Below are 22,421 nucleotides of genomic sequence, written 5' to 3' on the forward strand. Positions count from 1 at the left end.
TCATGTTTTTACTGGTCCTCGAGCTTTGTGGTCACTGCAATGCATTGGATATATTCCAGCACCACACCACTTTATTACTGTATTGAATGGTATTTTTTTTTTGCCATTTGTGGACATGGTTCTGTGGAGGTTTTTTTCCCCACATTTGTTTGAGCAGTTTTAATTTGAGTTCCATTCTTGTAGACTTCTCAACCAGTCTGAACCGGATAGAACTGTATCCCAGCCATAAGCAATGCATTAGTTCCTTCCCACAACATGGCAAAAGTTCTCAGGTTATGAGACCGATTCTGAGAGATCCTGTACAGTATTATCTGCACGCCCTTGGGCCTTGGACTACGAGGTGTGAAATAGCTACAGGCTGTCCGGTGAGTGCACTGAAGGAGTCCATGTGCTTCTAGTGTACCAGTGACAGTGTGAACTCAGGCTCAATTAGTATTTCCTAATTATGGATCAACAGAGTGGGAAGAAAAGCATAAATGTACATTTTTTGTGACTATTAAGTATGAATAAGCTTAACAATCATTAAGTGTTAGGTGCTGGAATCACTGAATTAGTGGAAGTAATCAAACTATTTATCAAAACTATACTTGGTTTGATATTTTCTTTTTAAAGTATTTTTCAAACATCACTCTATATTTTTATTTAATTAAAATGGTGTAAACTTCTGCTCAGTGCAAAACAATACCTTACTTTTTTAAGTAAGGCTTTTCCCTGCTGTTATTGTTTAAAGGAACCATACAATCATGTGTCAGCTACCTTTTGTTAATGCGTGGCCATATCTGGAAGTACTAACAATTGTGTATTGCCAAAACACTGTACAAAGTTTGGTGCCGTTTACTTTTCCTTTTTGTTGACACACTGCTGTCGAGAAGGAACGGCGAGAATCTGGAAATTGGCATTTTCCGTGAATTTATGAACAAAATTAAATGGCCAAGATGAATAACGGTGAACTGGTCGTGCATTATCACCACTAGGTGGGAGCAGAGACTCTAAAACTAGATCCATAGTGTAGTCCCTGGTCTCTGACCTTGAAAGTTTAAATAAAACCACAATACGATTAAAGTATAGGAGTAAATGTTAGAATTACAATTTATAAGTACCATGTTAGCAATCTTTACTGTAACAATTGTAACATGTAATATGGAATTAAAGTTGAAGTTGAGAAAGGCAGGTTGTCTTCCGGGCTTTATAGATTAGCTCAGGGGTTTGATCTGGCCAGGGTACATACTGTGTGCTGTCCTTACACATCCACGATAACATGGCAACTTTATTACGTATCAATATTGTAAAAATCAAGTTCATAAAAAATATCTTCGGTAAGACTAAAACTTTATCCTTCTCGAAAATATGAAGGAAAATGCGTATGATAACACGTTTTTCCAATTCATTAGACCAATTTGAAGTAGGAAATAAATGAAAAAGGGTCAGTGGGGTTTTGTTGCTTTTTTTTTAGAACTTGCTCAATAAATCAACCCATCTTTATAGCGCATTAACCTTGAACAAGTGTTTGTATTACTATAATTACGGTAAATAAATAGTGACGTAGGCACACACCTTCCCCTCATGTGCCCGGCGAATGTTGCTTCGGAAGGTCATCAATAGCCGAGACGAGTCTATTCTGCCTGCTTGCCATAGTAACTGAATTACCTGCGCGTCGATACATCACTGATATTTTACATCTTGGCGAGACAGGTGCTGAAGTACGAGCTTCACCGGGAGACGACTGTCTCGTGTAAGCTACTGAGTTTGGAAAAAATAGCACAGACAGTAAGGTCGGAAATATATACAGTGCTATTGTCTTGGCTGCATTTCTACGTAAAAATAATCTACGGAATGTCCTTCTCTCGCGTCTCACAGCAGGTATGTATAGCCTGTACATTTTAAACGATTATTATTATTATTATTATTATTATTATTATTATTATTCTGTAGCTGTGGAAGTCGGCTTGGAATATGATTCATCTTTCACCCGCGATCTATTCGGGGAAGGTGGCTTGATCACTAGAAGGGACTGGGGGGGTGGGGGGGTTTGGAGATAATCTTGTCTGAAATGTCATCTGGAAAATTTCGTTCAGGCGACCGCCTCAGGTTCATCCTATTATAAGGGCTCTGTATTAGCCTTTGTTGTCATGACATCACACGGTCGGTACACCTCCGTGGAGCTGCAGGCGGCCTTGGTAGCCTGCAGTTCGATTTCGCGGTTAATAACTTGAAAACGCTTCATAATGTGTAGGTAACATTTTTCAAAGTGATAATTTTTCGGAACGAGGTAGCATGACGGCGAGCCGCTCAGTGAAGCGGTAGAAACATGCGGACACAGACCCGCATGTGTTACTGTGATATGCGCAATTGAACCGGTACTATGTAAGAAGATAGATTGATACAGTAGATAGAAGGCTAACCATTTATGCGCTTTTATGTATCCACATGCCTTCAATAAGCACATGATGCAGCTTTTAGGAAATTCCATTTATGTCATGCAGTTATTTTGTTTTTCTTTTACTAAATAAGGGAGAGAGTCACAAAAAGCTTGAGGCACGGACACTTGTCAGTTCTTATTATCGCAGAAATGAAGACGCTGTCCTGTTGGATCTTCTGAATGGCCGAACCTGCGCTGCTCGTTCAGAACTGTCGGACTGCTGCCGTGGATACGGGCCCGCCCAGAGAAACCGCTCTGATGAACCCTGCCGAAAACAAGAAAATGGAACCCAGAATCAACGAAAAGAAGTGCTGTGAGTATTAACGGCAGTCCCTTGGTACTGCGTGCACCCTGTGCAATGATATTAGATCCGGGCTGATTGCCAATTCCGAGCAATCTCCGTCTGCACTGACCTGCTGATGCCCACCACGTCATAGTGGCAGGCTTTTCAGGACCAGATGATCATAACCGTTGGGAGGGTAATAAGTGAAGGTTATGGTCTTTAATAAATCACAAAATAATGTCCCAGTCTGTGATGTCGTTCACCTTTTGTGTGCTGAATGAGATCATTTGCAGTGAGGACACCGTGAAAGGCTGCCACTCTTGACTGATAGAACAAAAGGGTTAAACCAACTAAAAAAATACTAATAAAAATGCCTGGGTAACGTACACCGCTGGGCTGCCATTGGCTGTGCTGGGTAATGTACACTGCTGGGTAACGTACACTGCTGGGTAACATACACCGCTGTGCTGCCATTGGCTGTGCTCGGTAATGTATGCCGCTGTGCTGCCATTGGCTGTGCTGGGTAACGTATGCCGCTGTGCTGCCATTGGCTGTGCTGGGTAACGTACACTGCTGGGTAACATACGCCGCTGTGCTGCCATTGGCTGTGCTGGGTAATGTACGCCGCTGTGCTGCCATTGGCTGTGCTGGTAACGTACGCCGCTGTGCTGCCATTGGCTGTGCTGGGTAACGTATGCCGCTGTGCTGCCATTGGCTGTGCAGGGCAACGTATGCCGCTGTGCTGCCATTGGCTGTGCAGGGCAACGTATGCCGCTGTGCTGCCATTGGCTGTGCTGGGTAACGTATGCCGCTGTGCTGCCATTGGCTGTGCTGGGTGACGTATGCCGCTGTGCTGCCATTGGCTGTGCTGGGTAACGTATGCCGCTGTGCTGCCATTGGCTGTGCTGGGTAACGTATGCCGCTGTGCTGCCATTGGCTGTGCTGGGTAACGTATGCCGCTGTGCTGCCATTGGCTGTGCTGGGTAACGTATGCCGCTGTGCTGCCATTGGCTGTGCTGGGTAACGTACAGCTGGCAGTCACAGCCCGGTGGGGAAGGACCACGTGGAGGCCGTGTGACAGAAAGTGTCCGCGTGAGGTGACCGCGTTTCGGGACAGCTGAGATTCCAGGCCGGTCCCAGCTCAGGATAGGCGCGGGAGGGGGGGAGGCCTGTCACGTGACCACTCTGATCTGGCACGCCCAAATCAGGGATCAGCCGTCTCTGCCTGCTCAGCTCCCTTCAGCTGAGCTCCCAGTGCCAAAGATGCTTTTCCATCGTAATTACGAGATGATTTATCCGATGTTAGGTCTTATGTGTAATTATGTGCCACAAAGTTTTTAAAAAAGTTTTTTCTTAATAAGATGTTTCATCTTTCCATTTGCACTATGGAAGAAGAATAATGGCGAATAGATACTATCTAGTCTGTTGGTAATCAGAGCACTAGGTACAATTTAGTCAGAAAAATGGCAAGCATTTTTGGGCTGAATAGCCTGTTCTGGTCATTATGTTATGTTATTTTATGTTGCGTTATGTTTTCTTATGCTATGTTCTTATGTTATGTTATGTTATGTTTTATGTTATGTTGTGTTGTGTTGTGCCATGTTGTCTTGTACTGTGCTGTGTTGTGTTGTGTTATGTTTTGTTACATTATGTTATGTTACGTTATGTTGTTATGAATATCGTTCACTGAGGAAACTACAGACTTTCAACATGCACAGCACCTAACTTCCAGTTAAACAAGAATCTTGAGAAATTATGTTGTCCTTTTTTTAAAAAAAAATGTCTTGATCTTCTCATCCAGAACACGTTTTCTGTTCTTTATACGGTGTCTCTTTGAAGAGCTGGATGCTGTATGTCTAGAACCAGCCCAGGTTAAGCGTCTTGCTCGGGGCTAATGCTGCACTGCTCTTCTGCTGTCTGGAAACAGCCGTTTCCTGGTCATGAGCCCACTCCATGATCACCGCACTACCGCTGAACATTACAGGCGGTTTTGATGCTCGATCAGCACTAATCCTGGGGCCCGGGTGTGTTGCTCGGGTCTGAGCGGCGTTTCCAAACGAAGCACAAAGCACCCTGAAGATAGCTCCGTAATCCTCTGTGAAATCCCCCTTCCACATATTTGGCACATATTCGGGGGGAACGTATTTGGCAGGATGTGGATAATTCCATGCGCCTGCCATTTTTGGGCTTGTACCGGAGCACAGATGGGCAGGCTGGAACGGTAATTCAGACGAGCTTCTGATGACGGTGTGTGTGTGTGTGTGTGTGTGCGTTGACTGTCTGTCTGTGTGTTCCTACAGCCTGGGCGTCCTACATGACAAACTCCCCGACCGTGATTGTGATGATCGGACTTCCTGCCAGGGGGAAGACCTACATGTCTAAAAAACTGACTCGATACCTCAACTGGATAGGAGTGCCAACCAAAGGTGAGTCGGATGCTAATTGCTAATCATGTATGGTTATTTATATAGCTAATTATAACTATATATATCAGTCATAGCTGGAGCCTTGGGACACAGGTCTTTTGGAACAATGGGTGTCTGTTCATAGACTAATTTTATGACTTAAGAAATTAAGTCTTATAAATGACACGTTCAAATTTATTAGTACAAACTTATTTTTCACAGTTTCATACCAGTATGTCATGAATTTGATTATCATTTTCTTGGGTCAGTATTCAGATGCTGGATTATTGGTGAGAAACCCCAAAAAGTTTTTTTTTTCCCCTAAATTTTAATGAAGAAGACCACACAGTAACAGTGCTGGGGTAAAAGGCTTGCTAGGGTAAAATGGCTAAAGAAAAAATCCAAATTTGAAGTTGGTAGCTACAGGACTGAGGGACTGGAATGGTTCTTATTTTCTCGCTGCCTTCAGATAGGAAACTAATCCAGACACAGAATCACAGGCGCTTCACTTCTGTTCAGCCTCAGAGGGGCAATCAGCACCAGAGTAATAAATCCAGAACCATTCAAACTGTTGAAGCACTCTTCCAGTAGTGTTTTCCCCCCTGCATAAATTCACTTTGAATAAAAATAAATGAAACTGATGGAATTTTAATAAAACCGAAGATTAAATGAAAAACCGTTCCAACTAAATCCCACGACCCCTTAAAAAAACGAAAACCAAACAAACATGAATTCACAGTCCGTTTGTTTTCCCCAAAACAAACTCAACAGGACCTCCCTCATCTTCCATTAGCATGGAGCTACGCACGCTCACAGTTCCACTGTGTGTCAGTGCTGCGTGTCAGTGATGTGTGTCAGTGCTGCGTGTCAGTGGTGTGTGTCAGTGCTGTGTCAGTGCTGCTGTCAGTACTGTGTGTCAGTGCTGTGTCAGTGATGTGTGTCGGTGCTGTGTCAGTGCTGTGTGTCAGTGCAGTTGTGTCAGTGCTGTGTGTCAGTGCTGTGTCAGTGCTGTGTGTCAGTGCTGTGTGTCGGTGCTGTGTCAGTGCTGTGTGTCAGGGCTGCTGTGTCAGTGCTGTGCGTTAGTGCTGTGTCAGTGCTGTGTGTCGGTGCTGTGTCGGTGCTGTGTCAGTGCTGTGTGTCAGTGCATTTGTGTCAGTGCTGTGTGTCGGTGTTGTGTCAGTGCTGTGTGTCAGTGCATTTGTGTCAGTGCTGTGTGTCGGTGCTTTCGTAGGTCATCTGGGTGTGTGAGGCCTGGCGAATGAATAAAGGTAGTGAACCGCGCCCCAGGGCTGGAACAGGATATCAGCAAGGAGACAGATAAGAGCACCGGGCCCGACGCACAAACGCCACGTCACGCGATGTTTCCACTCGCGGGCTTTCATTTCATATTACTCAGTCTGTTCTAGAACGGCCGGTCGAAACTGCAATGACTGCACAATAGAATAAAATAGAATAGCATTTCATAGAACAGAATAGAATATAATAGAATAGAATAACGTTATTTTTCCTAGGGGAACTTCAGATGAAGTAGCCGACATACTAGACGTTAAATGAACAATTGGCATAGAACACATTAAGATAAAATGACAGAAATAGCTTTGAGAGATTCCTAAATGACATTACTATTATTACAAATTAATTCTCGTAAGAATTTTCATCCATGAATTACTTAGAACTAACACACCAAAGAGTAAAATACATTTTGGACTACGCTAAATCAGGAAATGAAACGAAACGTTAAAATGAAGCTGTGCTGTGTCATTGATGAGGTGAACAGGTGTTGGTGCAGGGCTGTTGAGTGCTCTCCTTGTCCTAAAGGAGGGGGAACCTCACCCTGCTGAAACCCTCCCCTCATGGCGTTGCGTTCTGCGGAAACGCTGGCTGCAGTCAGCACTGGCGCAGTCCTGATTTCACGCGTAGCGTGTGTCAATACCGCCGCGCGGGAACGGCGCCCCGCCCCCGCCCCGCCCCCCCCCCCGCTGCACCTGGAGCTCTGATGATACCGCCTCTAACCCCCCCCCCCCCCCCCCCCCCCTCCTCATTCCTGCAGTGTTTAACCTGGGCGTGTACCGGCGGGAGGCCGTCAAGTCATACAAGTCCTACGACTTCTTCCGTCACGACAACGCGGAGGCCATGAAAATAAGGAAGTGAGTTCTGCTGGTGATTCCCCCCCCCCGCTCCTCGTCATCCCCCCCCCCCAACCCACCCACCCACTGGGGATCCCCCCCCCCCACTGGGGACCCATCCATGGCTTATTGTTTTATCATTGTTTTTAATTTCACTCATTTTACCATCAGTATATAGGTTTGTAATGTCCTTATGAAGGTAGTTTTATGTACCATTTTCTAAATGCGGCAATGTTTAATACGGCAATTCCCCTTCTTAAAATTATAATTCCTCTTTTCACATTGCCGGTGTCACGCTGACAGATTTCATCTTCAAATAAATGTATTTTACAGAAACACAGCATATGCACGAAGCTTTGAGCCAGCTGTATTAGTCATTCCGAGATGAGACATTTACAGTTTATGGAGCTGGATGAGAATTTTTCATTTGTGTAGAAAACCCCAACGTGATAAAATATGGACGCAATATTTTTTCATCGCATTGATGACACACTTTAATAACTCATTCTCTGCTGGACGTACGCCTGATGCAATTTCAAAACTATTTAAATATTTGGTACAATTTCAAAATAATTTGAAACACTAGCGGTAGTACATATTTATGTATTATTATTAATACATAAACCACCCCTGAAATGAGGTATGAAGTAAAGATTATTTCAAAGTGCTTACACTAAACACCAGGTCCTGTAGCTCTTGGCTGCAGTGAGCGGCTTGCTGGCGGTCTATTGCCACACACTGTCACGCCTTCTGTTCTTCTGTCCCTTTTTTCTGACTCAGGACATAATTTGGCATCTTACTGTAATTTGTATTTCTGTCCTGATATTGCAGCTTGTTCTTCCCCCCAGTTTGACTTGGCGTAAGTTAGGTCAGAATAATGTTCACTGCGTTCAACTGAACTGTGTTCTGGGCTATAAATAGCTGTATTGTACCTTATCGAACCTGTGTTTTGTATGTGTTCCAATGTGTTCCAATGACCATGAAATGCACTTTTTGTACGTCGCTTTGGATGAAAGCGTCTGCTAAATAAATGTAATGTAATGTAATGCAATGTCATCGGAGCAGCAACAGAGGGTCTGACCGTCAGGCGTCTGTTATGCACACTTTTATAGAGATAAATCCACAAGTCTAATAATAGGGTGCTGACCCACATTTGGAGGGGAAACCAGTTTTAGCACTGAGACCCATAATTACCTCTGCATGGTTGCTAACGATTCTTCTCGTGGTTGCCATTGACAGCTGTTGAAATACTGTAGTTGTTCGGCTCAGAGCTGGATATTTATTTGCTGTAATCTGAGAGGATTTTCTGCAGTGTTTTCAGTCATGTTCTTGGTCTCTGGGTTATTGTCGCTAAGTGTAATTTGAGCCATTGGTCTTCGGCCCCTATGGTGAGCTCTATGGCGGTTGAACAGGAAGAGGAATCTTCTTCCTTCACCTCTCTCTCACGGCTGTTTCTCTTCACATTTTGACTTGCCTTCACTGTTTAATGCTCAAAATAGCTTTGGAGGCAGGCCAACTGTTGCAGTTCAGCCTTACCACATATGGAATTTACACACAGTGTATTGAAAGTAATGGCCAATTAATTTACTTGAGAGAAATACCAGTCCAGCACACCTTGCGATTAAAATCACACAGAGGCCTGAGAGGTGATATATTATTTCTTGTTTTCTGAAAGAATGACTTAAACTGGAATCCAGAAACCTAACAGTAGTCTGCCCAGGAATAAGTTTAAAAATGTTTGCAATGTTTGTTCAGAATAAAAAAGGATGTTTATTCTGAACTGACTATGTTTTGGAAATGGGGTAGGGGAAAGATTATGTATGAAAATTTGATTTTAGATTTGTGAACATCAGGAGAATGGCAAAAATATTTTTAATGGAAAATTGACAACACAAATTTAAAGGCAACTACAATACGCTTAAATCTAACCTCATAGCCTTTCTAAAGTTTGCTTTCAGTCAAAAGGCCTTGCTTTATTATATCATGTACAGTACATCAGTATGATTTAGATACAGAGCTACCTGTGTCTAATAAATTAATTAGTTCAAGCAGTAAGCAAATGATCAGTGATTATATTCGACATGCACTTTGCTGTAAAATGTTTACATTGACGTGACTGAAATTATTCCAGCACTGTACATGTACAGCAGTTGATTTCAGCTGGCACTTCAAAATATACATCTCAAATATACATCTAAATACGAGCCCCGGATGACCCAAAGGCACATAAGTACAATTCCTGCTTCTGCTGGATAGTTTTTTCAGTCTTTCGGCATGTCGCCGCTGTCTTCGTTGCTGGAGCTCTGCCTCTGTTCTTGGAGCTGCCCGTCCAGCTGCCTGAGCTGTTTCAGGAACCCCCAGTTCGGTATGATGCGTCTGCGACGCTTCACCTGTTCGATGGCCTCCACGAGGGTCATGTGATGGTAGATCATGAGGTAGGCCAGGAAGAGGGTCGCAGACCGACTCCTGCCCATGACACAGTGAACCAGCAGCTTGTCTGTAGAAAACGGGAAGGAGGATTGCACCAGCTCAGATGTCCTGAGGACACTTTCACAGACACAGATTTCAGTTCCTGACTAAATTCAATTTTGAATGGAGATTCTCCTTCCAGACGTCCAAAACTCGATTTAGTCCAGGACTAAGCTCAATCTGTGTCCTTCAAACTGGCCCCTGGAGTTTTAACTTTTGTTGTTGACGTATTTCAGAGATGGTAAACGTCAGTGAGACTGACAATGGGGCCATATGTATTGAGGAAAAAAGTGTCTGAATTTATTGTTCATACAGCGCATGGAGATGTTATACATTTTAGACTTGTTTTGAATTTTCAAATTGCTTTATACTCCCATCTTTGGCAGCTTTTGTGGTTTAATTAATACAAACGATCCATTTACACAGCCACTTAAGCTTTAAAAAACCTTTAAACCTTTTAAACCTTTAAAAGAAGGTTTGCCATGGATTTGAACCTGCAATCTCATGGCTACATATAATGTTTCCCTCCCTCCTCCACTCCTCATCGTAGCTCACAGTTGCCTTTTAAAATGCGTTTAAAAAAAAAAAAAGGAACGTCCAGGACTGGACTCACTCTCCGGTCTGCTGAGGACGTCGTGGATGTATTCGGCCGCGGGGTAGAAGAACGGGCTGAGGTCGAAGGTGGGGACGTCGTCGGCCTCGACGCCGTAGTACTCGATGTTGACGTCCTGGTAGTAGGCGGGGCCCGTGTCCACGCTGTTCAGCGTTCCCTCCGCGGCGTTCAGCACGTGGGTCACGCCCATCGTCTGCAGCTGGAACCGTTTCCGCGCCGTCATCCTGCACCACAGGCTAATTACTGCCGGCGGATCATTTTCAGTAAGCGAGTAAATCCGCATTGCAGAAATTGCATTGGTTTTTTTTTTTAATCCTCTGAACTACAAATGCGTTCTCACTCAGTAACTACAGCCGTATTTTAGAAAATACAACCAGTTACGTAATTTAGTTGACTGAAATAAATAATGTTTCTTTCGGTCCAGAAGCTGACCAAGGTGTGTCTAAATTTGGCAGGATTTGTGACAGATGTCAAAGGTTTGACTGTCTACTCCCAGTATTTTCCAAGTCTTCGCATTACAGCAGGACTACGGAAAAGACACCAGCTCTCCTCTCCTGCTCTGTTATTTTAAACCGGCAACCTTATGGTAACAACCCCCCCAACCTCTAACCCCTGCCCTACAAGCCCCCCCTCAAGAGGAACTCAAATATCCTATCCAACACAAAGAGTAACCAAATTGTAACCCTGTTTTTTTTTTTTTTTTTTTTTATATAAGCCATATTCCCTGGCATTTGTCAGCCCAGGACAGTCCTGGCCTCCCCAGAGACCCTCTCACTTACTCGTCGCCGATGTAGACGTTGGGCCAGACCTCGTTGACGCGCGTGTACGCCACACCGCCGCGGCAGAGGAGCCTCTCCAGCTCGCACGCGCTCGGCGTCGAGTACGCGTCCTCCTCGTCCTCCGCCATCGCCGTGGAAACGTTCCGCCTATCGGACGCCTTTGAGCTCTGTGAAGAAGCCATGTCCTCAGCGGTCAGTCGATCCGGGGGGCTTTCCATGACATTTCATTCCCGAAGGAACTCTCCTGGTGCGCTTCCCATGAGGGGAAGTTTAAAAAAAAAAGGAAAAAAAAAAAAAAAATGATTCGCTCACTCAAGATTTAGTGGCGTAACTTGGAAATGTCATCAGACGCAAGGTAGTTTCCGGTTGAGATTGCGTAATTTTAACTATGTATTGACAGAAATAAAGCTCCTGACATTCCAGTGATAAACCATAATTACTTCCTCATAATGCAGAATCCTCACTTCCTCCTGTTGATTAGCAGAGAGGAGCGGCGGTGCTGTGTGTGCCCCTGCTCTATAACAGGCATCAGATTTACAGGGTATTTTTAGGGCCTCTGTACCACGGACTTCTGACCTTAGCAAGGTGTCACCCGGGCAGCCCAGAAACTGTCACCGAGGCAACCCACAAACACACCCCCACATGTTTATTTACACGTGTATAGTCTGAAGCCCCAAAGTGACTTCTACTGACTGTTCTCTATTTATATATATATATATATATATATATATATATATATATATATATATATATATATATATATATATATATATATATAAAAATACATATATATATATATAGTATCATGATAATGATGGCAGTTTATTCACACATGCACACACACACACACACACACACACATATAAAGCAACAGTTATCTCAATTTAAGTTTAAATATAACAGTAAATTTGAAAACAATTGGTTGATTTTGAGGAATATTAGCATCATAGTTTTGATCGATTTTGTTTGCGGCTATGGTCATCCTTCCTGATTGGGGTAGGGATTATTGACGGAATGAATTGGCCTTAACAAGAGCGCCACCAGTGGATGTTAAGCAGGCTGATAATATCAAAGGATCCACCGCCCTGTTTTACCAGAAGTATGACATCCTTTTCAACGTAAGCTTCCTCCTTCCACTGCCAAAGCCAGCACAGATTTTGGCCTCATCTGCTGGTAACACCCAGTTCCAAATCTAAGCTTCAGTTTGAACTGGATTCATGCAGCTGTGCGTCCAGTTGAAGAGCTGTGGGGATTGGTATATTGCTCAGTGGCTCAAGACTCGGCCGTCCTATGGACTGCACCACATGTCTCACCAAAGCGCATATGACATTAAAATATATACTCCCATATTAAAATGGTTTTTCATGCCTGAATAAATATTGTAATCATTCCTTTTCCCCCTGTGCTCCCCTTGCCTGTGTTCCCACAGACAGTGTGCCCTGGTCGCTCTACAGGATGTGAAGTTGTACTTGAATGAAGAAGGAGGCCAAATCGCGGTAAGGCTCCATTCTCTTCCACATCCGCCGATATTCACATCCGCCAATATTCACATCCGCCACTGTCAAACCAGCTCCAGCTTCTGCCCCCAAGAACCCACAAGCGCTCACCCGCAGATCTGTGGTACACATACAGAAGTCAAACTGCAGCCAGAACAGCCCTGGAGTGTGGACTGTTTCTGTGCCTGGCGTAGGACTCCTCGCCTAAAGAGATTCCAGAGGTGGCCAGACTTGCCCTTGGCGATATTGTAACTGTATACTTCTCCAACAGCAATGAGAACACAATATTTAAAGTTAAATATTCATCATATATGTTAAATCTTCTCTGTATGTGTTTATTCGACTAAGGACATCAAATTCAAATATTTTTTGATAGCTTGTCACCTGATTCTTTTGTCACGATCATTAATCCACAGCCTATTTTTTTGCCCTTATATTTATGAACATATTTCTTTTTTTTTTTTTTTAAATCTTTCCCTGTAATCTGTTTCACTCAGAAATCTAACTTTTCTGGTTTGCATGCCCACAACCAAATACATAGAGCACAAACTCTTCTAAAGCACCAGATAACTAAGACTTTGTTCTAATTTTTTTCTAAAGGAATAATCAGTTTTGCACCTTTGAAGTGCTTTAATTTCCTCTTTTGAGATGACCTGAGGAGGCTCTTGTGTTTGTTTCTTTTCAGGTGTTTGATGCTACAAACACGACAAGGGAGAGAAGAGACCTCATTCTGGACTTTGCAAAGGAGAACGCCTACAAGGTGTGCATCTATACACGTCTTCCACTCTTTCTTTTATAAATATCATGTGAAGCGGCTTAAAGTCAAATAAGTGCAACTTGCTGAAAGTTCTGCTATCTATCTCAGCGCCCTATATATGAAGCAAAATTTCAGTTTGTGCTTATTCTTTATTTTAAAAAATAATATATCTTTTGCAAACAGGAAGGACATTGAAGCTGATATATTTTGTACATGTCTGTCTATGGTGTCCATTTTCAGTTTTAGAGCAGGAGTCAGGCTGGCTCTCTTAAATCCGGGTTCCTGGTTGCTTGTTCCATTCTTTTTCTAATACCCATCTGTGAAGTGGAAAAAAGTCATCCTTAACTGCTCGGGCCTTCTTCTTCAGGTCTTCTTCGTGGAGTCCGTGTGTGACGACCCAGAAGTCATTGCAGCCAACATTCTGGTAAGTTCTGATATACAGGGCCTACTGTACTTCAGCTGTCTCTCAGTCTAAGGGGTATTACTGAGCGATACGTGTGAGTGAACAACATTCACCTTCAGATAATGCTACTGCAGCTGTGCTTTCTGGAGCTCAGCTTTTACATTTCATAGCCCTTCGTGTCCATTTTAAAGTAAATATGGACAAAAATATATGGACAGGTAACAGAACAAGATTGTTTGAACATGATTGATACAATTTCACAATGCAAGATTTTGTCTCTGGTTAACAGTGGTGGGTTTCTGTTGTTTTTTTATTTGCAGTGGTGAAAGTCTTATAATGTGAATTTTAATAATGATGGAATTATTTAGACTACATTCAGGCGGAGGTGTCTTTGCTCATAAGTCATCTGGGATATTTTTGATCTGAGCAATGTCATGGCAGCCTACATGCTGTGGAAAATCGTGACTAACTGCAGTCGGTGAAGAAAACAGTTTTAGTCCCATAAAAATGCAGCCTGCTTATCTGTGATCTTTTTGCATGTGTAAAACAGGAAGTGAAGGTGTCCAGTCCAGATTACCCAGAGAGACACAGAGAAAGGGTAATGGATGACTTCCTGAAAAGAATTGAGTGCTATAAGGTCACATACCAGCCACTGGATCCTGATGAATATGATAAGTAAGAAAAACCTGTTTGTTCTATAAAATTTACTTTTATACACCTCTTGTGAAAGTGTATTTTTATTTTTGCCTAATGTATGTGCAGTGAGGGACAGTGTATATTTTATAATATGTTTCACTTTTATCTCCTTTCATGGTGATAGTCTATTTCCTGTTTTAATTTGTAGTATCAGAGTCAGCCACTAGGTGGTGGCAGTGCTGGGGGTTTGACTGTTTCTGCAAGGCCACATTTTTAACAACACTATCTGCCTGATGACATTAGATTTAGGAGCCGATTAAGTCTAAATAAAAACTACCACAAATCAGGACTGTTCAGATTAATTTCAGAGCCCAAAAGTTTGACTTTGAAAAGACTTTCTAGGGCCCTGTAAATAGACTGTATTGAATCTTTCTGAGCTCATACAAGTAATTGTGCACTACAGATGAGACGTCAGTAAAATAACAGTAGGTTCAAAAACAGTAAGAAGAATGTTACTTGCGAGTGTAGGTCTTTTTTAGGAATAGGTGTAGTATACATATCCGATAAACACCCAGTTATAATTAGTAAGGACACCCACCCCTCGGCGACAGTGTAGTAGAATGGGAATGACGTTGGTCACTAGAGGTGACCTAGAGGTCACAGGTTTGAATCCCGGGTAAGACACTGCCGTTGTACCCTTGAGCAAGGTGCTTAACCTGCATTGCTTCGGTATACATCCAGCTGTATACATGGATGCAGTGTAAATGGTATGTAAAAAGCTGTGTCTGCTAAATGCCTGTAATGTAATGTAATGTCCTCAACAAAATAACATTCTCTTCTCGCCGTCAGGGACATGTCCTTCCTCAAACTGATTAACGTGGGCCAGAGGTTCCTGGTGAACCGCGTGCAGGACTACATCCAGAGCAAGATCGTGTACTACCTGATGAACATCCACGTGCACTCTCACTCCATCTACCTGTGTCGCCATGGCGAGAGCGAGCACAACCTGCAGAGCCGCATTGGCGGAGACTCTGAGCTGTCGCACCGCGGGAGACAGGTACGGCTCCCAGAGATCAGCATGGGTGTGTGTGTGTGCGTGTGTGTGTGTGTGTGTGTGTGTGCGTGTGTGTGTGTGTGTGCGGTGCGTGCGTGCGTGCGTATGTGTGTGTGTGTGTGTGTGTGTTGGGAGGGCTCTCTTGGAGGCAAAAGCCCTCCCTCTTCCACTTCCTCTTCATCTCTCTCTCTCCCCCTTGGCTTACTGCAGTGGGCCGTAACTCATGTAATAAGGTGACACACTATACACCCTGTTCTAGAGAATGGGCTGCACCGTTAAGGGTTATTTACAGATGAGGACAAAGGAATGCTTAGCGCACCTTCGCTCTGTTACTATAAGAAACTGGTCATGTGACCGCGCTCAGGGTCATTACAAGGCAAGGACACGAAGATGAACACCAAACTCGAGGCTGTAATGAGGGTATGGCATTTTTAATATTTAACTCAGGCTATAAAAAGCTCGGGGGTGAGTGGGTGTGTCAGGAAGAGCGGATAATTTAGCTTCTCTCCCCCCACCCCTAGTCTCTCCCCCTGATGTCTATCCTTCTCTCTCTCCTTCTCTCTTGCCCTCTCTCTGGGCCAGTTTGCGCATGCACTCCAGGGTTTTATAGAGGAGCAGAAGCTGCTGGACCTGAAGGTGTGGACCAGCCAGCTGAGGAGGACCATTCAGACGGCAGAGGAGCTGGGCGTGCCCTATGAGCAGTGGAAGATCCTCAACGAGATCGACGCTGTCAGTACCGACCCCTCACCTTTGACCCTCCCACCCTGACCTCTCACTCCTGTCGGTTCTGAGGAGCTGAGCGCGTGTGTACACACAAATCCATATTCATATGACTGCTTTGCAATTAAAGAAAGGGACTATTTACACATTGTTTGATATCAGAAGTATTCGTGCTAGAAGACTGTTTAAACTCAGCTCCAGGTTTGTCATTTATGGGTAGGTTAGGCTCCTGACTCTAAATGTTTTTCTTATAGAAAAAGATTGGTATGTATTTTTGGTTGATTGTCGTAAACACTGAACATTTGGCTTGTTGTTGTTGTTGTGTGTGTGTGTGTGTGTGTGTGTGTGTGTGTGTGCGTGCGTGCGTGTGTGTGTGTGTCTCAGGGTGTTTGCGAGGAGATGACCTACGAGATGATCCAGGACACATTCCCGGAGGAGTTTGCCTTGCGGGACCAGGACAAGTATCATTACCGCTACCCCGGGGGAGAGGTAGGCCCGATAATTTGGGACTCCAGGGTCTGGATCAGTGCTTCTCAACCCTGGTCCTCTGGACCCACTGTGTATGCTGGTTTATGCTCTGTACTGCAATGAGCTGCTTATTGTTCTTAATTTGACACTTAATTAGACGTTTTTTTTTGGTCTATTAAAGGACGAATTAGCCTCTTAAAGCCACAAATATGCCAGAAATAACTATGTATGTCCTTAAAAATAAAATGACCCATTTTCACATCCCAGGAAAAAGGAGATTGATCAAGAGATTGGCTATGACAAAAACCAGCATATACACTGGTTTCTCAGGTCCAGCGTTGAGATCATGGATACTCAAATACAGCCCTCAGATTTGGGCTCTATTCTCCCAGGTAATTAACTGAAATAATTAGTGCTACTGATTGGCCAGACTGTCTTCACACCCAACTCCCAGGTAAAGGGAGGGTAGAAGATCAGCAGTTCTCAGCCCTTGCGGATCACGATTTCTGTAACAGGGCTCTAGATGCTGCAGAGCACTGGGCCTGTGGCTCAGAGTGTCCCCTCTCTCTCTCCGTAGTCCTACCAGGATGATTTGAGTAACAGGGCTCTAGATACTGCAGAGCACTGGGCCTGTGGCTCAGAGTGTCCCCTCTCTCTCGCCGTAGTCCTACCAGGACCTGGTGCAGCGGCTGGAGCCGGTGATCATGGAGCTGGAGAGGCAGGGCAACGTGCTGGTCATCTGCCACCAGGCTGTCATGCGCTGCCTGCTCGCCTACTTCCTGGACAAGAGCGCAGGTACAGCCATTACGTTACGCTGTGTAATGTTACATTGCATTACATGTTACACTGGGGAGGCTGTGTAGTGTAATGGAACTGGGCTTGTAACCTAAAGGTTGCAGGTTCAATTCCCGGGTAGGACACTGCCGTTGTACCCTTGAGCAGGGTACTTATGTGACATTACGTTACATAACATTGTATCCTGTAATGGCACTTTTTATAATGAAAAATTTCCACAGGACACCATTAACCACTAAAGTGTTACAGAATGTCACACACACACACACACACACGTTCAATTGTGGTGGAATTTCAAATTTGCCACGGCACACCTGATAAACTCTAATGGCTGTCATGTGATGCCCTGTGCTTTTTATTGCTTTCAGATGACCTGCCGTACCTGAAGTGTCCCCTTCACACTGTCCTCAAGCTCTCACCAGTGGCATATGGTAAGAGCCACACCCACACCATTAGGCTCAATGTCTTTGCGTTCTGATCAAAGTAATACATTTTTGATTCATTTCATTATTATTATTCTTGTGTAAATATAGTGTATTTATCTATCTATCCTCATATATGCTTGTTATATCTGGCCATACTTGTTTGCTGATAGATTTATCCATTGAATGTTGCCATTATACTCTTAAGAAAAGTAACATGAGGCTGTGTCTATTAAATACAATGATCTTTTTCACTGATCACACACAATTTTATTTCACCACCTTCCACAGGGTGTAAAGTGGAGATGTTCTACTTGAACGTGGAGGCAGTGAACACGCATCGCGATCGACCATTGGTAAGTTCATTCAGTCAATAGACTGTTTGATTCTGTCTTTATGCATTTGTGAAACAGGTCAATAAGATTCATACTGACAACTAAAAGAAGCTGGTAAAAAGGAGCTTGGACACCCCATGTTGTTCAATGTACAGGACTGTACCGTGAAGTTATGATTCTAACAAGCATCTGCTCTGATGGTGTTGACCAAGTAGACCTCAGTAGAACAGTTAACCCAGTGAGTATATTTAGTTTAACGAACACGCATTCTTTAAGAGGTCATTACAAAAGCGGCCTCTTTTCCCAGGTTCTTATTTTCAAATGTGTTTTTCCTTTTTCCAAATGTTTTAGGATTTTACCATCCTCAGTGAAATAGTGTTACATGCTGTAGTGGTCTTATATACCCAAATAAACAGCATCGCCACAGATGTCCAGGCTACTTAGAGGAACTACCAATCAGACCCTCTACTTTCATATAAGCTATTTAGTACTTAACTTATGGCACCAAAGCCAAAAAGTAATTTGGCATTTTAAATAAAATTAGATTGTACCCTTATCTCTGCCCTTTGGTTTAAAAAAAATAGAGGTTTGTAGAGCTAAAGAATTCAGGAACTACTAGCTACATACAAATGTGGCTAACATATTCAGCCTCTTAGTCATATCTTCATTAATGAAATGATGTTGTGTGCTATGGGCAGTCTTATATACCCAAATCTACAGCATCACCACAGGTGTAGAAGCTAATTAGGGAGGAACTGCTAATCCGAGCCTTTAATTTAAGGTAGCCAATTAATCAGTACTTAATTTGTGGCAGCAAAACACTAATAGACATTTTAAAATAGAAATGGATTACACTCTTATTTATCCCATTTTGTTTAAAAACATAGGTGTTGCAGAATTAAGAAACTACATTCAGGATTGATCTGCATTCAACATTTCAGTTAAGATGAGGGCAACATATTCAAACATCAGGAAACTGCCCTCCTTCAGTGAAAGGGTGTTATAAGTTACATGCCCAAAGCTCCAGTATCACCGCAGGTGCACAAGCCAATTAGAAAGGAATTACCAATCAGTGTTCTCAGGTAGACTGCTTTCAGGTGGATTACTAAGGAGTACTCAACGCATGGCAATTTTTAAACAGGAGTGGTGGGTTTCCTGCTCAACACAAACAGAATGGAAACCGTAGCAGTGCAGTTTTTGTGGTGAATAATTCGACCCATGTTTGTGTGCATGTGCATGTTTGTGCACAGTTTAGTTCACCACATATTTCAGAACAAACTGGTTCCTGCTTTTCACACGTGGAAAATCCAGGTCCAGAAAGTAAAATTCCCCAGTATTTAGTTCCAATCACCTGGATTTGCTAATTAGCACAGGAGGTAGAACTAATCAGTGTAATCAGCTGGCTGAGTCCATGGATGGAAGAAAGACATGGCAGGACTTTTACCTTCTGATCCCCAGACTTTCCACCTCTGCTGGTTTTCCTTGTGTCCCTGTGATTTTGTTTGTGAGATGATGACTTAGGAAACACATTAGCCAAAGCACCGAAGGAGTCTCTTGATGACTCATTTGTGTGTGTGGTCTGTTGTGTTGTTGGGTGTTTGTGTGTTGTTTGTTGTTGTTGTTGTTGTTGTTTAACACCACTCTGTTTATTCCCTTCCATGTTGATTCATCTAATGAATCAGTGTTGTATATCTAATGAATCAGTGTTGTATATCTGATGAATCAGTGCCATGTATCAAGCCCCTCCATGTCCCAGTAGCCTGCCTTGTCTCTTACATCCTCAGTCCCTGTACTGAATGTGTCCTGTCTAGGGTGACTATGAGCATAGACAAATTCGATCCCCCCCCCGCCCCCCCGCCCATCCCACAGCTGCGTTTGGCTCAGGTTACGTGATGCAATTAAAAAAATGTCCGGAACCCACACCTCTGTGTGACCTGTCTGACCGCTACGCGCTAACGGTCCCGGTCCTCTCCGCTCTCTCCCCCCGCCCAGAATAAACCCCGGGATGACTCCGCCCCCGTCCTGCTCCGACGCAACAGCTACACCCCCCTGTCCAGCCACGACCAGTTCAAGCGGCCGCGACTCTACAGCGCCGGCAACTGGCTCCCCCGCGCCCCTTCGCCGTCGGACCTGCTGTTCCCCGAGGGCCCAGAGGGGGCGCTGCTGCAGCACAGTCAAGTTAGTGTCGGCGGCACCACTGGCGTTGACGACACCTGCTTACAGTCGCTTTTAATGAATCTCAGCGATGCTTTATGTTTATGCGATTCCTAATTATTTAGTACAATGCGTCTGTCATGTTGTGTGTTCCAAGCCTGCCTGTTGCATTGACACCTTGTCTTGCCTGGCAGTGTGTTTCCAACCCTTCATATTTTCCTTCCATTTCTTTCTCTCCTTTTTGCTCTTGTCTGTGACACACTGGCTCCACTTCTCACTTTTCCCATCCTCCCTTTCTCTCTCTCTCTCTCTTTGTCTCTCATTTCACTTTCTGCTTTCCTGTATCTCTTCACAGCCTCATATAGGAAGTGGCTGTCTGTAAGTATTTTTTTTAGAAGAATATATCTTTAGTTTCTATGGGCTGTAATTTCATGTTCAACTCGCCAAGAACAACAGCACAAGATATATGCCCCTACAGAAGGGATACTGTTAATTATGTATTTTAATGGCAAAGTGTACAATTATAATTCCTTATTTATAATGTCAAATTATTTATTTAAAAGATCACATCAGCACTTCCTGCCTCTAAAAATACATATTCAGACAGCATATTCCCTTTCTGTGTTTCAATGGTGGAATATCTTGTGCAAAACCCACTTTTCCATGGATATTTATTTAAAGTTCTGTCCATGTTTAAAATGTGCTTATATTGTGGATATTTTCTTTTAATGTTATTCTGTCACAAATGGAAATTTTCTGTCAAGCATTACATAAATATAATGGGCTATTCATGCACTGATTCAAAGCAGAATAGAAGTATAATGCTTGTAGTTCAAGTTGTTAATGTGATTTGATATGTTTTATTGCATTATAAGTCATAATTAAGTTATAACTTTGTAAATATGATTTTTCATTTACAAGGTCACATGATAAACCATGATGGGGAAAAAAATCACTTTTAAAGCAGCAACTTCATGCTAACAAAAAAAACTCATTTAAATAACAATGTTTTGTTTTATTGAGTTGTGTACAATAAGTGATTTGCATTTGTTTAGGTTTGTTTTATCTTCAACAACCTCATTTACTAACTAACACTCCTTAAGGCATATGCCACTTGTTTTTGGAAGGCTAATTTTATTAATTGAGAATGTAAACAGGAAAGTACTGTATATGTATGCTCATAAGAAGAAACAGACACCATATGTATCCAAATCTCACTGATTTGTGTTTCTAACATGCATGTATTGCATTCTAGAAACTACTGCTGAGTGATCATCAGTGAGTGAAGCCATTTTTATTGTACTGTTCCTCTTCTCATAAAACATGAACAAATGCTGTGGCCTCGCTGATTTGAATGATAGCTTTCGATTTACAGCAATCACAGACTGCTCAGATCACAGATCCCTAAGAACACAGACCACTCAGCGGGCCGTTTAGGGTCCTGGGGCCAAAGACCACGCAGATCACAGACGAGCACCAGTCCCCTCAGAGTTTAGGGGCCCCTGTGGTGTTTAGCAGGCCTCAGAGTTTAGGGGCCCCTGTGGTGTTTAGCAGGCCTCAGAGTTTAGGGGCCCCTGAGGTGTTTAGGAGCCCTCAGAGTTTAGGGGCCCCTGTGGTGTTTAGCAGGCCTCAGAGTTTAGGGGCCCCTGTGGTGTTTAGCAGGCCTCAGAGTTTAGGGGCCCCTGTGGTGTTTAGCAGGCCTCAGAGTTTAGGGGCCCCTGTGGTGTTTAGCAGGACACAGTGTGACACGTGGGACGTAGTGACGCTTGCGTCTTCTCTCCTAGGAATCCCTGTGTGAAGGAATCGACTGTGACAGCCCAGAAGATGCTGCTGACAACGTCTGCTTTTGAATAGAAGACCAAAACACGCACACGCACATGAATACACACATGCACACACATACACACATGCCCTCACACGCACATGAACATACCCATACACACACACACACACTCACACACACACACACAAACGCACACCCGTGTACATACCGTACGCACACACACACGCACACTCACACAAACGAACACACCCATAAACACACTCACACACACAAACACACACACACACACACACACACGCACGCA

General features: G+C 43.6%; 2 protein-coding genes across 6 annotated transcripts; one reads left to right on the top strand and one right to left on the bottom strand.

Moving 5' to 3' along the window:
- The first annotated feature begins 1,547 nt into the window (after positions 1–1,547).
- LOC118211758 (6-phosphofructo-2-kinase/fructose-2,6-bisphosphatase 2-like) lies at positions 1,548–22,315 on the top strand. 5 transcript variants are annotated; one of them, XM_035389186.1, is made up of 17 exons: positions 1,548–1,860; positions 2,553–2,732; positions 5,003–5,128; positions 7,158–7,254; positions 12,524–12,590; positions 13,276–13,350; positions 13,715–13,771; positions 14,301–14,425; positions 15,236–15,443; positions 16,023–16,169; positions 16,545–16,649; positions 17,294–17,423; positions 17,792–17,854; positions 18,137–18,201; positions 20,173–20,358; positions 20,690–20,712; positions 22,119–22,315. In XM_035389186.1, exons 2-17 carry the CDS (start codon positions 2,600–2,602, stop codon positions 22,186–22,188), a joined length of 1,677 nt encoding a protein of 558 aa, XP_035245077.1. In that variant the 5' UTR covers positions 1,548–1,860; positions 2,553–2,599; the 3' UTR covers positions 22,189–22,315. The 5 variants fall into 5 exon arrangements, with proteins under 5 accessions (XP_035245077.1, XP_035245076.1, XP_035245080.1 ...); XM_035389185.1 differs by having other exon boundaries at positions 1,549–1,860; positions 2,568–2,732; XM_035389187.1 differs by lacking the exon at positions 1,548–1,860 and adding an exon at positions 2,123–2,229.
- Positions 9,403–11,276, bottom strand: dusp29 (dual specificity phosphatase 29). The gene is made up of 3 exons (XM_035388475.1): positions 11,095–11,276; positions 10,316–10,539; positions 9,403–9,730 (listed from the first exon to the last, which is right to left on the bottom strand). The coding sequence occupies exons 1-3, from the start codon at positions 11,274–11,276 to the stop codon at positions 9,495–9,497; spliced, it is 642 nt and encodes a 213-aa protein (XP_035244366.1). The 3' UTR covers positions 9,403–9,494.
- Positions 22,316–22,421: the final 106 nt, after the last annotated feature.

Source organism: Anguilla anguilla, chromosome 13, assembly GCF_013347855.1.
Source record: "Anguilla anguilla isolate fAngAng1 chromosome 13, fAngAng1.pri, whole genome shotgun sequence".
NCBI classification, from domain to species: domain Eukaryota; kingdom Metazoa; phylum Chordata; class Actinopteri; order Anguilliformes; family Anguillidae; genus Anguilla; species Anguilla anguilla.

Bases quoted from the DNA above. Each gene is read 5' to 3' on its own strand.
- LOC118211758 (XM_035389186.1), top strand. From the start codon at position 2,600: ATGGCCGAACCTGCGCTGCTCGTTCAGAACTGTCGGACTGCTGCCGTG. The intron at 13,351-13,714 runs GTGTGCATCTAT...CTTCTTCTTCAG, and splicing joins CAAAGGAGAACGCCTACAAG to GTCTTCTTCGTGGAGTCCGT. The intron at 20,359-20,689 runs GTTAGTGTCGGC...ATCTCTTCACAG, and splicing joins CGCTGCTGCAGCACAGTCAA to CCTCATATAGGAAGTGGCTG.
- dusp29 (XM_035388475.1), bottom strand. From the start codon at position 11,276: ATGGCTTCTTCACAGAGCTCAAAGGCGTCCGATAGGCGGAACGTTTCC. The intron at 10,540-11,094 runs GTAAGTGAGAGG...CCTGTGGTGCAG, and splicing joins AACGTCTACATCGGCGACGA to GATGACGGCGCGGAAACGGT. The intron at 9,731-10,315 runs GTGAGTCCAGTC...CGTTTTCTACAG, and splicing joins CGTCCTCAGCAGACCGGAGA to ACAAGCTGCTGGTTCACTGT.